This window comes from Musa acuminata, chromosome BXJ3-7, assembly GCF_036884655.1.
Source record: "Musa acuminata AAA Group cultivar baxijiao chromosome BXJ3-7, Cavendish_Baxijiao_AAA, whole genome shotgun sequence".
NCBI classification, from domain to species: domain Eukaryota; kingdom Viridiplantae; phylum Streptophyta; class Magnoliopsida; order Zingiberales; family Musaceae; genus Musa; species Musa acuminata.
This window is the reverse complement of record NC_088355.1, coordinates 38,774,619-38,792,605: the sequence shown is the minus strand read 5'-3', so window position 1 is coordinate 38,792,605 and position 17,987 is coordinate 38,774,619. Positions and strand designations below refer to the sequence as shown.

Genomic DNA, 17,987 nt, shown 5'->3' with positions numbered 1-17,987 from the left:
CTCTTATCTCTTCTCTCTGTCTGGTTCGACATTTCCTATTAACTCATCGATGATTGTCATGGATTGAATCGTGCCAGCCACATACCAAGTGAAACAAGCAATTGTAAATGCTGTCTGATTGCCTGTGCATCGCTTTCGGTAATACACTTCAAGAGGTAGTTTGACTAGTTTTATGGTGTCTGATTGCCTGTGCATCGCTCTATCGATCCGTCATGTTTGCAAATGCAAGTAGAACATAATAGCCTGTAAATGAAGGTTACATTGTATTTGCTTCTTCTGTAACTTGTGTATATTAGATGGTGGTAACAGATGTAGTCATAGTCCCCTTTGATACAAATACTATTCAGTGATTGTCTATGATTGGCCAACCAAACATGTAGAAATACAGGCATAATTTTTGTATGCTTTGTGCTTGCCATTGTCATCTAAGGTCTGTTTCATTGCAAAAGAAGTGATTGTGATTCTTGACAACTTGCAAATGATGTAAGCTGCATCAACCAAACACCCTCAGATGTATTATTGTTCATAAAAGAATCCTTCATCCATCACCTGTATCAGTTGTCTTTGCATGAAGACGAAAGATCTGTCATCCTTGGAATAATTCAGCTTATAAAACCTTTGTGGATCTTTGCATGAAGAAGAAAGACCTTTGTGGAGCTTTGACATATCATTCTATAATAAAGTATCCAGTGGACCTAATTTGACATTTGAGGTAAGTGAAAGTATCTTCAAATTTGACTATCATAATTAATCAGAACAAATTAGTGTAGAATATAATATAACTCTTTTATTCTATATGTAATCTATCTAACCATTAGGATAACACTGGAATTTTATGTTCATACTTTTTAATTATGCAATTAACATTTTAATCATCAGGATGTAGATAACTAAAGTTATTCTTCTTTCAAAAAGAATAGAATAAAATACATTTTTGATTCAAATAAAAGTTTAATTTTATTTTCTTTTTTCTTTTCTTTGGGACCTCGTCTAAGAATTAAAATATTAACTACTACGTCACATGAGCCGATGCCATGTTAACCCACTTAATCAGAACCGTCCGTTTTAAAACATCACAGATCATGTATCTCCACGTGCAAAGCACGCGCCGGCCATTATTTTACGGCCCCCCTCAACGGTCACATCGCCCACATTAATGTCAGCCTAACCGGAGCGAAGCGCCCAAAAGAATAGGGAAGGTGATGGGACCGGGAAAGGGACGATTTGCGACGCGATCCGTGGCGAGTGCGGTCGAGAAGACGATATCGGAGGAGGAGGAGGCTCGGGAGGAAGGAAAGGGCTTCTTTGCTTGCTACTTGCTTGTTTCTCTGAGCCCTCGTCACAAAAGCCGTACCTACATCGGGTACCCCGATCCTTTCTTCTTCTATTACTGTTCTTGGATCGTGTTGTCTATCGGTATGTTCAGGAACAGACCCCCCCAAAAATTTTGATTTTGGGCCTTCTTTTCCAGGTTTTGTGTTGATCTGTACTTATAGTGAACGATTTTGCGCATTTTCTTGACCTGATCGTATTCACTGTTCTTCGTTGCTCCAAAGAAACGCCTTTTTCTTGATTTTGTTGATGTAGTTGGATGCCAGGGTCATGATGGATTTCTTTTTGGTTTGGATTAAATCAAAATTCAGGTTTACGGTCAATCCTCGACGGAGAATCAGGCAGCACAACGGTGAGATAAGGTGTGGAGCATGGAGGACGAAACATGGACGCCCGTGGGAGATGGTTCTTTGCATCTATGGCTTCCCTTCAAATGTTTCTGCTCTCCAGGTTCTTATCGTTCTTTGTATACTTGGTTATAGTATACAGCTTAGCATCTTCAATCGTCTAATTTTTTTATGTCTGTAGGGCTACTAACACCAGATAGACAATGAAAGGTTAGGTTATGGACTACTATGTTGATGCCACCTAAAATTGTAAATACTCCGATGAGATCTGCTCACCATGGGGCATCTAATTTTATGGTCGGAGCTGAACTTGTTCGTCCCTTCACGTCTATCATCGCCATCCTTCAAGCTCTAAGTTAGGTCTTGGTTGTTCTAAGTTGACTAATTAACTTGGTTCATCTCAGACTTAAGCTGTCGTATAACATTTACCACCCTAACCACCTCCTTTTTTCAGGTGAGAATTTACCTGGCCACAAAGAAATTCACAGTATTAGTTGGTTTGATTGAACCAATTAACTTACCTAGTCGAACCCTGGCTCGAAGTCGACCCGATTTGACTCGGGCATGCACTTGAGCGGCGCTTCACTGAAACGCCTGGCCCCGAGGTGTTGTGAGGTGCTTAGGACTTGCCTTGCCTTGCATGAGCGCTTTTTTAAAATACTGATCCAAACTACCCTCAACAGTTTGTTTGGTTATTTTGATCAAGTGACTATGCAACTATGGCTGAATGAAGTTTCAAGTTGTTAATATATCGTCTTAGATCTGAAGGAATATTGGGGAATGCATATAAGAGGATTTGGAAGACCATCACTAGGTGAAAAGTTTCTTTAGGATAAACATCATGGTGGGAAGAAAAATGTTGAAGCTGAATAAAATAGTTCAAAATAGTTCCACATACAAGAAGAGAGCAACTTGATTGGGTACTAGATGGATTTGCATAAAAATATTGGTATCCTGTTCGTTTTCTCAGGTCATTCCTGGTGTTTCCTACCAGTAACTTTTTTTGCCTCTTCTCCTGTGAATCTGCTTATAATTTTAAGTGGTTAGAATCGTAAGTTGTTGGTTAGTCAGATAAAGCTATGGAGTGTGGACTATGAATGAGATGATTATCGTTATTCTCAAGAGAAACACATATTTTCTGTCAGTTGTCTGTATTATACTTCCTGAAATCTGACTTGGCACCATATAAAATATGATTGCGTCAATAATTGCTTCATGTCGGAACATATGTGTTTTGTCTCTTGTGCTAGTTGCTTGTAAGTTTTATCTTGATTTATGCCACCTTGGTATCTTCTAAAAGAAATTTTAGTTATTAATATCAGGTACATGGCTTTAATACTTGGTAAACTACATAAATGCAGTTTGAATGGGCTTGGCAGCACCCAAAAGAATCTCTAGCTGTTAGAAAAGCTGCTTCAAGTTTTAAGTCGCTCTCTGGCATTGCAAATAAGATCAAGATCGCTTATACCATGTTGTCACTTCCAGCTTGGGAGAAGTAAGTTTGCCAATTTGTAGCAAGCTTAATTATTCCACTTTTTTCAATTCGAATCAATAAAATAAATTTTCTTTCCTCATTGTTATCAGCTCGAATCTCACTGTCAATTTCTTCTCAACAAAATACATGAAGCATACTGCTGGTTGCCCAAAATTGCCAAAGCAAATGAAAACTATTTTTGGCACCATGGATGAACTTCCCTGCTATGTCAAAGGTCTAATACTAGATGACAACGAAGAAAATGATGAAGAAGACAATCTTGAGGAAGATTCACTGTCTACATCTTTGGCTGTATCGATTAACCATGTGGAGACAGATGTCATTCATGAGGAAAGGACAACCAGGCATCGTTTTGGTACTTGGAAGCATGATGACTTTAGACAGTCCATGGAGCTAACAGATTCACCTTGCATGATAGATTCACCAAAGGCCTCAGAAGAGTCCATTGATGATGGAGCGGGAGTTGTGAATCTTATGGGCAAGGCTTTAGATAATGAAGATTCACTTTCGACATCATTGGCCATATTGGTTGATGATGTGGAGGTTGATGCCACTCATGTACAAAGGACAGCCAGGCATGGCCTTGGTGCTTTGAAACATGACAATTTTAGACAGTCAATGGAGCTAACGGATTCACCTTGTTCCATAGGTTCCCCCAAAGCCACAGAGGAGTCCGTTGACAAAGTGGGAGTTGCGAATCTATTGGGAAAAGATTTTAGCGATTTTGGTGGTATTAGGAAGCCAATGGAGACAACAAAATCTTACTGTCTTATTGAATCCCCTGGACCAGGTCAAGAATGCAGCAGAACTTCCCCGGACAGAACTCAACTGTTATGCAGTGAAGACCCATTTGATTTTCTTAAACAAAATAATTTGGAGAGCTTCAGGCAACAATCTACTCCAAGTAGTTCCAATAAAAAGGCTTCCCCTGACAATCTGCCCTTTTCATCCGAGAGTAATGTAATAGATCTCTTGTCACCACCCAGCTGCTTAATTAGCTGCTGCAGTAATAAGCATAAGAAGACTTCAGTCCATATGGACATTATTGATCTGACCGATTCCCCCATCAGTCTTTAGCTGTGACCAGAATCTATGTAATGCAAGGCTAAAACAATGTTCATTGTTCATTGTTGAATACTAATCATCGACAAACTTCTCTTCACAGCATATATTCCAAGTGTCTGCTGGATGTCTCCTATGGTTGAGAATTTCTATTATCATATTACTGGATCTGAACACAAGCTGAACATCATCCAATGCAGTACTTTTTCTTTTAAGCTAAGGATTGGTGGATGGCAGGTCTGCCAGTGCAAAAGAACTAATAAACTAGCAGTGCTGAATTGTATCAACAGTTATTTGAGCATGTACAGAATCATAATCAAGTATGCTGTGGCTTGAAAAGTTTCTAAAAGTTCCTGTTGTATTTTAATTTTTCTGATACAGATTTAATGAAGAATGCTGTATAGCATTTCGATAAGTATTTTGCAGTTTTTTTCAGTCATCACACAGACAATTGCTTATTTGGTGTCATTTGCTAGAAACTGTCATGATATACCTGATCCAATGCCCAACTTTATATACCAAATTGAGAATTATTTGAAATTATTAGCCTCTGCACTGATCTCTATTGCATCCTTTCTAACTGTGATTTGAATTGGAATCTATAATGTCAGCTTCCTCTCTCTTTGAAACTTCACAGGCAAGACACACCACCACAAGCATCTGAACTAATGTGGGTTCACATTTGTGGATTTTTCTTTTGCTTGTCAGTGAGCTCCAACGAGGATAGTGTCACCAATCTTAGTAAGAAACATCAATCTTATTTTATAGCTGATAAAAGGAATTTACCAAATTAATACACTTTGTTTAAGTGATGCATTTATAGATCTTCATTTTATATGTTCATTCCATAATAACTAATCTTTCTTATCCTACAATCTTTGATTTGAATAAGTCTAATCTACACAAGATAATTTGGCATTTTATAGATGTTGTCAACTGCATCTTCGTGGGCTGCTTCTTTCTGCTTCATTTCCCACATATATCCTCATATAGGTTTAGAAGGTTTTGACACCTTTAATGAAAGCTGAAGTTGAACCGGATTGCATAAATCTTATTGCAATCAGAAGGTTTTGTTCTATGTTTTATGACAAGTGAATGGTCTATATATTTAGTTGTACCAAAACAAAGTTGGAGTTTAATTCTTGGGACCTAAATGGCTACAAAACCAAGTTAGAGGTTTCAATTTGGAGATTCTTTGACAGCACTCGACCTCTACTCTCCTGTTAGATATGGGAAGAAAGACAATGGAACAGTGACAACCTTGTCTTGAAGGTTTTGTTCTATGTTTTATGACAAGTGAATGGTCTATATATTGAGTTGTACCAAAACAAAGTTGGAGTTTAATTCTTGGGACCTAAATGGCTACAAAACCAAGTTAGAGGTTTCAATTTGGAGATTCTTTGACAGCACTCGACCTCTACTCTCCTGTTAGATATGGGAAGAAAGACAATGGAACAGTGACAACCTTGTCTTGAAGGTTTTGTTCTATGTTTTATGACAAGTGAATGGTCTATATATTTAGTTGTACCAAAACAAAGTTGGAGTTTAATTCTTGGGACCTAAATGGCTACAAAACCAAGTTAGAGGTTTCAATTTGGAGATTCTTTGACAGCACTCGACCTCTACTCTCCTGTTAGATATGGGAAGAAAGACAATGGAACAGTGACAACCTTGTCTTGAAGGTTTTGTTCTATGTTTTATGACAAGTGAATGGTCTATATATTTAGTTGTACCAAAACAAAGTTGGAGTTTAATTCTTGGGACCTAAATGGCTACAAAACCAAGTTAGAGGTTTCAATTTGGAGATTCTTTGACAGCACTCGACCTCTACTCTCCTGTTAGATATGGGAAGAAAGACAATGGAACAGTGACAACCTTGTCTTGAACTGAAGTCTTGTGTGTTGAGAACAATTAAGAAACAAGATGACCAAAAACAAAAGCAGCAGTTCAACCTTTTTCTGCAGCTTTGCATTCAAAGATCATTTGCAGGTAAGAAAAAAAAACAATGAGCTACTTCTTTCCCACAGCATTTATAGTTTAAGATTCTTCTCAAACAGAACACATGAATATATAATTGGTTTTTGCAAACACAATCAATCTTATCGAACCTTTTCGATGGGATTAAATAAACTATAAAATCATGCAGTCAGGACATAAATGAGAATTACCATAATTTAATCTCTTCTAGATAGTAGAAAGCATCACTCAATTACAAAACTTGTAAGCCAAAAACTGGCAGTTCACAAAGACTGCATTACCGTCTTACGTTTGTAAAAGCACCAATCGATCCACGATAATTAACAAAGTAGCTCAAAAGAGAAAACAACACAACAATTGATGCAAACTTAACTTGCTGAATCTCCAACCTAATTATCTAGCCTGTCTTAGAGTTTCAAGATTGCTACTCCTGATGGTACTGCTGATCGCCCTGCCATGCCCAAACAATGTCGACAAGAGTTGGCCTGATGCCTTCGTTCAACAGCTTCTGATATTCCAGGTTATCGCCATTTAACTTTTTCAGTTCCACCAAATAGAACAACGGGGAGACCTCAAAGATCTCAGCATCAATGGCTAGGAGACCATTCCTCCCCTCTGCTAGAGCCACCAATTTTAGAACCCCATCATCTTTCTTCTTCACTTTTAACTTCAGATGTCTGGCCATATCTTCTAGCTTGGAAATAATGACTGATGCAGACTTCGTAGAAGTGAACCAAGTTTCTTTCTTTTGGCTGCTGTCCGCAAATAGACCCGAGAGATCAAATCCTGCTGAAAGAGAAATGATATCGAAAGCATTCAAGTTCGTGATCTTCATTGAATCTGGCCTTTCCTCAGCAGTGCTGCTTGCTGTGGAGTTGAAAACTTCAGCTGCATCCAAAGGGACATTTTCTTTTGGTTCTTCTTCGATTTTTACTTTCTTGTCATCAAGCCCTTTCTTGAACCATTTGTTTTCCCTGATTTTTGCAATGGAAATCCTGGTACTTGGATCTGGGTCTAGCATCTTTGAGATGAACTTTTTAGCGCCAGAAGAGAACCAACTGGGGCATTTAAATTCACCTTTTACGACCTTCTTGTACATCTCCATCAGATTTGAATCATGAAAAGGGTAGTAACCAGCCATAAGCACAAAAAGAATCACCCCGCAGGACCAGATATCAGCTTTTGCACCATCATATCCAATTCGGCTTATCACCTCAGGAGCAACATAAGCTGGAGTTCCACAAGTAGTGTGCAGTATGGTGTCTTGCCTTTTGGAGTCAACGAGGGCACTTAGACCAAAATCTGATACCTTTAAATTGTCATTTTCATCCAACAGAAGGTTCTCAGGTTTCAGATCACGGTGGTAAACACCTCTGCTGTGGCAGTAGTCGACAGCGCTAATCAGCTGTTGAAAGTATTTTCTAGCTTCATCCTCTGGCACTTTTCCTTTAGTGACCTTGTTGAATAGCTCACCACCTTTTATGTACTCCATGACAAAGTAAATCTTGGTCCTACTCGCCATGACCTCGAAGAGCCGCACTACATTTGGATGTCTAACCAATCTCATCACGGATATTTCACGCTTCACCTGCTCCATGAGACCAACCTTGATTACTTTCTCCTTGTCAATCATTTTTATAGCAACACTTTGGCCATTTCTGATATTCCTAGCATAATAAACCTTTGCAAAAGTTCCTTTCCCTAGTAACCTTCCTAATTCATACTTTTGCATCACAACAATCCCTCTGCTCTCCATGTTTGCCTATGTAACCTGTGAAACAAACTAAACGCTATGCTCTCTCGATTTTCACAAGGTAGGAGTCTAGAAAGGGGAGCAAAAGACTTCAACCGTCTCCACCAAGGTCACCTTGTGAAATTGTTTTTGCAGATCCCCTCTGTCTGCCCTGGGTTTGTCTCTCTGGGAGCTTGCCTCCAAAGAAATACTTAATACTGAAATGCTGTTTTTTCTCAGCTGGAGCTACAGGTCCATTTAACTCCAAAAATATGGCCTCACTACCCAGGCACATCTTTCAGCATTCCCAGCTATGTCTTTCTTGATTGACTGGAAAGGAAAAGAATCTGTCTTAACTAAAAAGAATATATGCGAGTATACACAATAAAAGCAATTAGTTTGATTAGCAAGGTAAAAAACATTACAAACAAAAACAAAAAGAAATTTTCACAAAAAAAAGTTCAAGAAAGCAAGCAAAAACTAGTTATATTGTTCCTACATAAAGGTCTATTTTCATATGATAGTCAACCAAGATTAAATCATACCGACATGCATCACAAAGCAACAAGTAATATGATGCTATAAATCAGACTGGTAGAAGTTAAAACAAAACTTCAAACTGGACATTGGCGATTTAAGCTCCTTGACAGAAAGTAACAAGTACCAGCAGCAGGAGATAAATCAAAATAATAACATCTTGTTATCCCATTACCCTAAGCAACTATCGCAACGGAATTATCAGCAATGATTCCACATGCTCAGAAATTTGATCTTAAGGATCGAGTTCTTTATAAGATAGTATGGAGAATTCTCATATAATAATACTTCACTCATAAATTGTAACTTCTCGATAGAAAATCAACAAAATGAAGAAAGTGATATATGGGCAGAAGCGTAGTATTTATGAGATGTTAGATACTCAAGGTGCAAGAGGTTAAGGGAGGAATGTGCGAAAGAAAACATGTCAGCTTAGAATATCAGCTATAGAAAGGGTTCCTCTGGTATATGTATTAAATGGATGGAGCCATGAAAATGCCAATGATGATATTCCTATTAATGGTGAGTAGGAGATGAAATTTGATGCAAGAGAGGTCTTTAAAAGGCTGACCATATTTTCCCTTTTCAGCGGTGAAATTGTAGAAAACATCCATTCCTCACCTGTAGAAAAACAATTTTTCTGAAGGTGAAGGCACTTATTTTGTCAGAAATCAATGACATAATTTTAACAAGGGACGGCTTGCTTCGGACTAGTCGCTCTAAATGCATCATCTTTAACAAAAAGCAACCGATCTCTCACCCTTTTTCTCTACTGTCTGAAATCTAAATCAATCTAGAACGGTGAAGCTAAATCGATGTGAGACTAGAGGAAAGGCAGGGCCAACCTTTTCCTGGAAATTTTAAGAGATGCAATCAATCTTCTGTAATGGAGCAACTGGAAAGACAGGAGCACCAAGAAATTCTCTCTTAATAATACTGTACCAATATTGACAATATCAACGATTAGAAAGTATGGGCTCATGCCAGATGAGAGAGAAGGAGAAACAGAGAATTAAGATCATGATTTCTAGGAAACAATTCCACGATACTGTTATCGTTGTCTGTACCAACTCACAGGGGATTTTGTCTTTCGGGTCCAGTTTTGTTTTGGTTCTTATGTTCTCGAAGGACAATATTTCGGGATCCTTTTTACTCGTATTTATCACCACAATTGTGATTTCTGGTATATTTCCCAGCTCTTAGATCAACAATATATATGCCGATTTCCACATAACCCAAACAAACCTTCTGCAAGAAGTCTCACCAGACGATCTCATATCTAATATTACAGGGAAACAATCAAAAGAAAACAGATATAAACAAAACCCGATCAAAAAAATTTATGATAATAGAAAGAAAAAGACACCTTTTGAGGGGAAAAAATAGAATCCAATAACTGAACTTAAATCAGCAACAAAATCCAACCAAAACAGAGAGGAAAACCAAAAAGGCGACATCTTTAAGCCAACACCCCACGAAAAAATCCAATCCTTTCGCCGCGAAATCATCAGATTTAACCCAAAGCAACAACCACATGAGGAATCGATCATCAGCTTAATACACAAACCTTTACGGCTGCAGCAGAAGAGTTCCCACCTGCCCGACCAAGAACTCTCCGAATCCGACACCGCTATCACCTCAACATCTAACAGATCGAACCACCGAGAGCAGGCGGCGCGGGGGCGGGGGGGGGGGGGGGGGGTGGGGGGCGGTGAGGAAGAGGAGGGGGAAGGACGAATCTCGGATTGGCTCTCTCTCTGCTGTCGCCTCGCTGTGTAATTTCTACGAGACTTCTCAACCAATTTATAGACGTCGCTCTTTTTATGCCCAATGCCGAAACTGCCACCGTATACTGTCCATTATTACGTATATGTCCCTTCCAAGGTTTAAGGAATTATTTATGCATACAATTAAGGGGTAAATGGACGGTGGATCAATTCGAATCGTGTTTTGGAGATTCGGTTTCTGCATGAAGATGCGTGCACAGAATACGCGGCATAACGTGCGGGATTGCAATTATTTTTATGAAGGCTTCGAAGAATGTGGAGTTTGACTTTGTTAGGAGAAATAATTTAATTAAGCTTGACACATAATGATGCCATGGATACAGCTGTAGATGTATAAGTATACGACATGCATACGATCATACTAATTTTATGTGCACCAACAAAAGCATGGATATATATATATATAGTCACAAGAAACTCAAACCATTGTATTTTATTTTATACTTGACTTTTTTTGGGAGTTGGTTTGATAGTGGTTTTTATTTTTTTAAAACTAAAATCACAAAGTCTTCCTAATAATTAAGTAACAAAGGTCGAATAAGAGTTGAAAAGTGATTTGATATTAAAAATATATTTAAAAAAATAACATGGTTCCTATAAATTTAGATTATCTAAATACAATATGATTTCCATCCCATTGGCATTGGAATTGGCATTAGCATTAGCATGAAATAAGTAGTATGTATTTTCTTTAAATGAATATATTCATGAACGATCGAGTCGATCTGATTTGTTAAAATAAATAATTAATTATATACAAAGATCCCATGAGTTGATTATAATCATCCATTATCGTCAATTTTGGATACGCTTTCTCTTTTCTTGCAGTATTTTTCTTTTTCCTTTTCCTCGATAGTCTTTTTCTATTTCGTTCTAATATTTAAGTCTTTGGATACATATCGACTCGATAAATAATATTCTTTTTCTATTTCCTCTTCCTCCGATGTACTATGTATTGATGATGTATATGGACTCGATAAATAATGTATAGTTATTTTTATATACTCTTTAGATTTAATAATGCATACATTTTTTTTTTTTTTTGGGAAATACGGAAAGTTAGATGGATCGACGCTTTAAGATTCACGCAAAATAGTGTTGTGTAGGTGTTGCTGGAAGCTTCTCTTTTCTTGGCGGGTTGGTCTCGATCGATTTGCGTGTGAGATGTCCATCCAAATCATACGTGATGATGGGTGAGACGCGTTATGGCATTCACGTGTGCGTGTTGTTGACTCCATCATTCAAAGTGTTGTATATATGAACACAACAATTGTGGAATCCAATGCGTAAGACATGTCTCACACGATCATCTACAACACACTTTGAATCCTTATTAGTCAAGTCAAATTTTGTTTCTGTTTTCATCAAAAGATAAAAGATGAAAAATGAGATTTAATATTAAAATTTTTCTATGGATTAAATTAGTTAACATCTTTCATTTATATTTTATATGTATAAAAAATATTATGGGATGAGATTTTAAATCATCTAGCATCATTGATGTTGATTAGTATAATCTATGCATCAATCTCGAATATCAATAAGAAATAATTTCTTAGTAAACTTACTTAGGTCTTAGATTCTGATAGCAAAAATAAAATCAACTAGTGTCACTTCAACATCACATAAGGCTAACATCTTCTTGCCATCATAGATAGGAGTCCAAAAGATAACTCAAGTCAATTACCTAGTTATCGAGCTTGCTCCTTTGTGAAATATTCGTAAGAATATTTTTTAAATTTCAGATGGTAGTTCGGGTAGGTTATGAACTATTTTCCTTATGGTATATTTGTAGGAATATTTTTGAAAATTAAGAGGGCAACTCGGATCGGTTACAAACTATCTCCCATATAGAATATTCGTAAGAATATTCTCAAAAGTTCAAGGATAGCTCGGAGATGTTCTTTCTCCTCAGGGTTAGTATCAAAACGTATCATGAACTCTAGGTTAGAGATAGGGATTTTGATACTAATTTAAATATCAAAAGGATCAATTCGCGAAGCTACCTTCAATCTTGGTCTTTGTATAGATAATGAGTACGAAGAAATCATGCTCTATCCTAGAAGACTCATCACATGCAGATCAAGGCCACATCATGCTGATAGAGACATCAATGATTTTATTTCCCTAATATTTTAAAGCTAGAATGAGAGTCATGAGCCATTGATTCCGGGGGCCATCGTTAAAAATATTTAATTACACGTTAGTTGAGGAGTAAAAGAACCAAATGTTTATAAGCCTTTTGCATTCTCAGATAAGTTTTTTTGGAAGTCATTCTGAAAGAATAAAATCATACTGACTCATTCAAAATAGATAATTAGTCTTCGTGCTTATGTCAATAACGATATAATATTAATTTATTACATGGAAAGCATATCAAATCGGATTGTGTTGGATTGATAATTAAAATTAATTTGATCATTAGATCATCATTGATATATAAAAACATTTCGTACATAATGAAACGTTTGATTCACATAGGAAACGACACTCACCCAACATTCATTCATATTCTTCCAAATAAATTTGATATCATAGACATTCTCCTAATTTTTCTTGAGAAACCAAAAAAAAAAGAAGCCCTACCAAACCACAGTTTTGTTGTGTTGGGTAGAGACAAAGACAAAGGTTAAGTCAAGCAGTGGACGAGCTTTCCAAAAGATCCCACCACAACGTGACACTCATTGAAATCATGTGGATTTGCCTCACCTTTGTCGGCTTGGAAACTTATCATGACATGCATTTGTGGATGAACCCAAACTCGTTGCCTCCCCCATATCAACCTACTACAACATTTCTTTTCCTCGTAAATTATTATCTTGCAAACGTACATTTTGTCACTTGCACATTGGATTATGAATTTGTATTTTAGCATCAAAGATTTTGTATGAAATCCTCTATAATATATATGTATATATTGTTATTGTTATAGTAGAAATCGGTGGTGTGAAGGAGTTTGGTTGTGCTTCTTTTGGATATTCAAAAATATACTTTGTACATCTTTCTTGTTCGAACAATAATAAAATTATTATAATACATTCTAATTAAGTATTTTAATTGAATAATATATAAATGAATTAATAATAGATATTACAAGGGTTTTAAAAACGTAAATCATTGTCTTAAGACGAATCATATATCCTTAGTGCATCTAAAGATAGAATCGGAACATCATTCTACTATGAACACGATGGCGAAGATGATAGAGAAAAAATATATATATTATTAGCATAAGTTGGTGAGAAAATTAGTTGAGAATAATATTTTATTCGTGAGTGTGTTTAAAAGAAGCTATGATAATTTTTTTATTTTGTAATTAACAAAACAAAGTTTTGTGTTTTGATAAAACATTTGTGACAATAAATTGATTTGCAAAAATGGCATTAGGTTGATTGTGGACCATAACACGTTGACAATAAATTAATCAATTTATGACCCCAAAAAAATCTATTTGAACGAGCAATTTTTCTCCAAATAAAAGTAATATTTATTTATCCCACACCATTGGACGCGAAGTGGAAACAGAATAAAGAGGAAACAAAGCATTACTTTATGGAAAGTAGTAATAGCTCCTTATAATCTACGCAACAGATGAAGTCTCAACATTAGTTCTTAGTCGTTGACTCACATGCGTCGTTAAATGAATTGGTGGAATTGGTCATTTGCTTCTATGCATGATATGATATTATAGGGGCAACGTTGAAGATGTGCTAACCATTTTGTTCCTCATGGATAATTGTTCGCGGAGAACATCTTATTCGACCACCGAGTGATTGGATCAAGTCGAGTTCGATTCATGGTGGATTGGGTCTACGATTGATGTTGAACTCTCTAATTAATTCGTTTGCCGAGACATAAATCTCATTTGCTTGTTAAATCAAAATTATCAATTCAATGTGATAGAGTTAACTTAGTCTGGTCCATTTACTCGTGCAAGATGTTCAAGTTTATCTCCGGACTTCAAATTTTGTAGGGACAAAAGCTCGTGAAAATTATGACCAAATGTAATATATTTAATCTAAGTCGTGAGACTCGTTTGTAACCCGTCTCAGAGGACATACAAAGTAGAAAGTTAATTTGTTATCAAAAAATATTGTTGACGTCCTTATCAATCTAATGTGGCCCTGATTTATATGCATAGAGTCGTCCGAGGTGGAAAGTATCTCTTCCCGATATGTTACTCGCACTGAGAATAAAATTGAAAGAGGCTTCCCAAGCCGATCTCTTTGACGTTTAAGCTAATCTCGAGAGCAATTTCTCTATGCTTATGTTATCGATTTTCAGCCCTCTTATTTAGAGTTGAGGATGCATTTTTGTACTTGACCTTAGAAAGAAAATATTTTTATCAAGATTCTTTAGAGAAGACAATTTATAATTGTCCCGAGCTACCCTTTGGACTCCTACAAAATATTTTTATAAATATTATATAGATGAGGCATCTTGTAATTATCTCGAACTGTCCCTTTGACTCATATCTATGTGGGCAAACAGATAACAGGTTATTTGAGTATTTTCTTTCTACGGATTTTATATGATATTTGCACAATGGGTGAAAATTGACTGACTATATATTTTTTTATCACTAATTAATAACTGAAATGAGCGATGAATAAATTTTGATATCTCGAATAAAAGCATTGAATGATTTTGAATAGTAAAAACATATCACAGCAAACTATCGTTTAGTCGTGTGTTGATAATCAAATCTAATATGTAACTATCATCAAATTTAAGAGAATTGCTTGTTCATGCTTTGTATTTATAATATTCAATATGTAACTTTGTGATCAATGGAAAAATATTGTTTTAGATGTTTTGTTGAAAATAAGGTGCTCTTTTATTTGAATCTATCAAGTATTTCTCTAATTCGACTTTATAGACATGGCGGTGGAGAATGACTTGGTGCTCTTTTAAGTTGGTCCCACATCAAGTCGTAGAATCTATAAACGAAGTCGTAAAGATGGTGGCACGCTTTATCAGCAATAATACGTCATCCTTTTCCCTCCATATATATATATATATATATATATATATATATATATAGAGAGAGAGAGAGAGAGAGAATGATGGAATATAACATATGTGGAGGGAAAAGGATGCAACACGACACTTGACGAGTGGTTAAGACTCATTGATCCTAAGGCACAATCATCGGTGAAGAAGGCAACACGAAAATTGTGCTAGCAATCAATCAACTTCACAATATTTGACAACGTCATGACGTGTTTCCTACATCAAGAAGATTGGATAGATAATATACTACTACTAATAAAGTAGGTTCAAGTATTATGAATGACCCCTAATTATAGCCTCAAAACTACACTAACTAGCAAGTATATATTTTTGATAGGTTAGATTGTAAGAATAATATAAAAAAAAATAACCTTTCTTCCACTTTGGATGTGATTTTGCTGAAAATTTTGTTTTATTGATTGAATTATATTTTTGTTGCTTATAGATATAATATATAGATGATCGTCTGCATGCCATCCTATCGAGTCGACACGTTATGTGTTCCAACCTGTAGGTCTAATAGCATGGTGCAAATGAGGACGTTGACTCAACTCCATGCATCATTCGAATCAATTTGACAAGTCATTACTCTATAAGTCTCTTGAGTTCTTTCTAATTTAATCATCAAAGGAATTTTGTTGGATATGCTCTCGATATAATTTTTATAAGGTTTTGGCCTAATCCCCTAATCTCTGAGATATACTTGGAAGTGAACCTTGATTAATTACAAACCCTCTCTATATGTAGAACAATCAAAATCTATCATAACATTTAATTATAAATATAAAAACCATAATATACTCTTATACGAAAAATTTTAATGTCAGAAAAATAAAGTCAATTAATGAAAGATCAAAATTTTGAAAGGGTGATGCTAATATGAAAGAAAAGCAAAACTCAATCTTCTCCTCTCTTCTTATTTTTCATAGAATTACTAAAAGCGATGAATTATGAATAAAAAAGAGATAAGAAAAGATCTATAATCACTCAATGACTTGTTGGGTTGGTTCATCCGTAATAGGTTCTATCTTTTTACGAGCAAGAGGAAAGTGTCTAGAATAAATAATTAGGAGAGTCTCTCTCATGAGGATCATCTTCTAAAGAATCATACCAGGACTTTCTTTCTATTAGTCACAATAATTATCAACGTTAATCAGCATAAATTTTTAATTTCTAACTCAAATTTTTTTTAATTTTTGAAGAGTAAAAGTATAATTTTTTTTGGGATATATAATAGAAATATCTAATTTTTGAAGGATATAATTGAAAAGTAAAATTTAATGACAGAGATTAAAATCTTTTGTGGTAAAAATATTCTTTTTCGAAAACCCTAATCCTCACTTTCACGATCGATAATCATAATAAGAATTTAATTATATTTATAATATATATTACCTAATTAAATAATATAATATAATATTATTTATAAATATTTTTATTTTTAATAAAAATATTTAATCTCATATTAAATTAATAGAAAGACTTGAGTTGATATTACACTACTATTAGCTTCATTTTAAACACTAGAATGCATGCATTCCATGACTGCGATTAAGAGTCGAATCATTTGTTAGGACTCGCATCTGATTCCCTCGGACAAAAAGCTAAGCATTTAAATCATGTCGGCGCCTTTATCTCTTTTGCTGCTTTATCTTCTTAGGAGCCACACGAAGGCTCTTTGGGTTCAATGACTGTGGACGTGAAGAGAGCAGTGGAGATGAGGGAGGTTGGTGGCATGCCGCGACTGGCTGTTGTGTCAGTCTTATCCTATCTAAACGTGCATCACACACACACATAAATATATGTGTCGGTATGCATGCATGTATGTACATAAAATAGTCCAAATCATCTACCTATCATTTACATTATAATGCCTAAGAACGTCGTCCTCGGACAAGACATGTGTTGCTTTCGATCGAGCTATCGACTGATCCAATTGACTTGTAGGGTTTATCTCATTCCCACAGTCAAAAAGATTTTAGATGAGTTTTTAATTACTAAGCATAAATATAAATAAGTAAACGTCATTTCGCACTTAAAATTATCTTGTCTCGATCTTTAGATAAGGGATAGATTTCTTTCTTTTCCATGTCATCGTATCGAGAATATAAAGGAGTAAATCTTGTCTCGATTAGGTTTAAAGATAAGCTCATGTTTGATTGTCAATCTCAGAAGAGAAAGAGGGGTTTCATGTCGATTGAGATCGAGAGGAAAGAGGCCTCGGAGGATAACTACATGCCAAAGCACTCTCCCACCTCGTATCTGGCCAATGAGGTGATTGAGCCCATTCTTGGTGTATGTTTCCTGCTTCCTTCAGAAAACAATATGGAGAATACATTTCATTTACTGTCAGACAGGCAGAAGCTTCATATCATTCAGGCTGAGCTTTCTGTTTCCAATTGTAATGTTTAGAACCTTTAAAAACTAAGGTATTCACCACATTTGTGATATAGCTTATAATGATGATGAACTCGACACACTTATCTTAGATATACCTTACCGATGAATGCATCTTGACTCTTGTTTGATGGTAGGATTGTTAGTATTAAGAATGGTCGCCAATATGTTAATCGGATCTTATTTATTCTTCAAATCAAAATATATCATATCACCAAATTTAATAATCCCTTAAATCGTTCATCTTTTTTTCATGAGAAAATATCTCTCGTACCTCGAAAGATCCTACAAAATTATGTTTCTTTGAT

The 17,987-nt window shown here is 35.8% G+C and overlaps 2 protein-coding genes across 3 annotated transcripts; one reads left to right on the top strand and one right to left on the bottom strand.

The window, feature by feature from the left end:
• The first annotated feature begins 1,078 nt into the window (after window positions 1-1,078).
• LOC135643308 (uncharacterized) lies at window positions 1,079-4,651 on the top strand. The gene is made up of 4 exons (XM_065160110.1): window positions 1,079-1,363; window positions 1,644-1,782; window positions 3,041-3,174; window positions 3,264-4,651. The coding sequence occupies exons 1-4, from the start codon at window positions 1,203-1,205 to the stop codon at window positions 4,249-4,251; spliced, it is 1,422 nt and encodes a 473-aa protein (XP_065016182.1). The 5' UTR covers window positions 1,079-1,202; the 3' UTR covers window positions 4,252-4,651.
• Window positions 4,652-6,425: 1,774 nt separating this feature from the next.
• LOC135643309 (CBL-interacting protein kinase 2-like) lies at window positions 6,426-10,207 on the bottom strand. 2 transcript variants are annotated; one of them, XM_065160111.1, is made up of 2 exons: window positions 10,050-10,207; window positions 6,426-8,275 (listed from the first exon to the last, which is right to left on the bottom strand). In XM_065160111.1, exon 2 carries the CDS (start codon window positions 7,967-7,969, stop codon window positions 6,638-6,640), a length of 1,332 nt encoding a protein of 443 aa, XP_065016183.1. In that variant the 5' UTR covers window positions 7,970-8,275; window positions 10,050-10,207; the 3' UTR covers window positions 6,426-6,637. The 2 variants fall into 2 exon arrangements, with proteins under 2 accessions (XP_065016183.1, XP_065016184.1); XM_065160112.1 differs by having other exon boundaries at window positions 10,079-10,186.
• Between the last annotated feature and the right edge of the window lie 7,780 nt (window positions 10,208-17,987).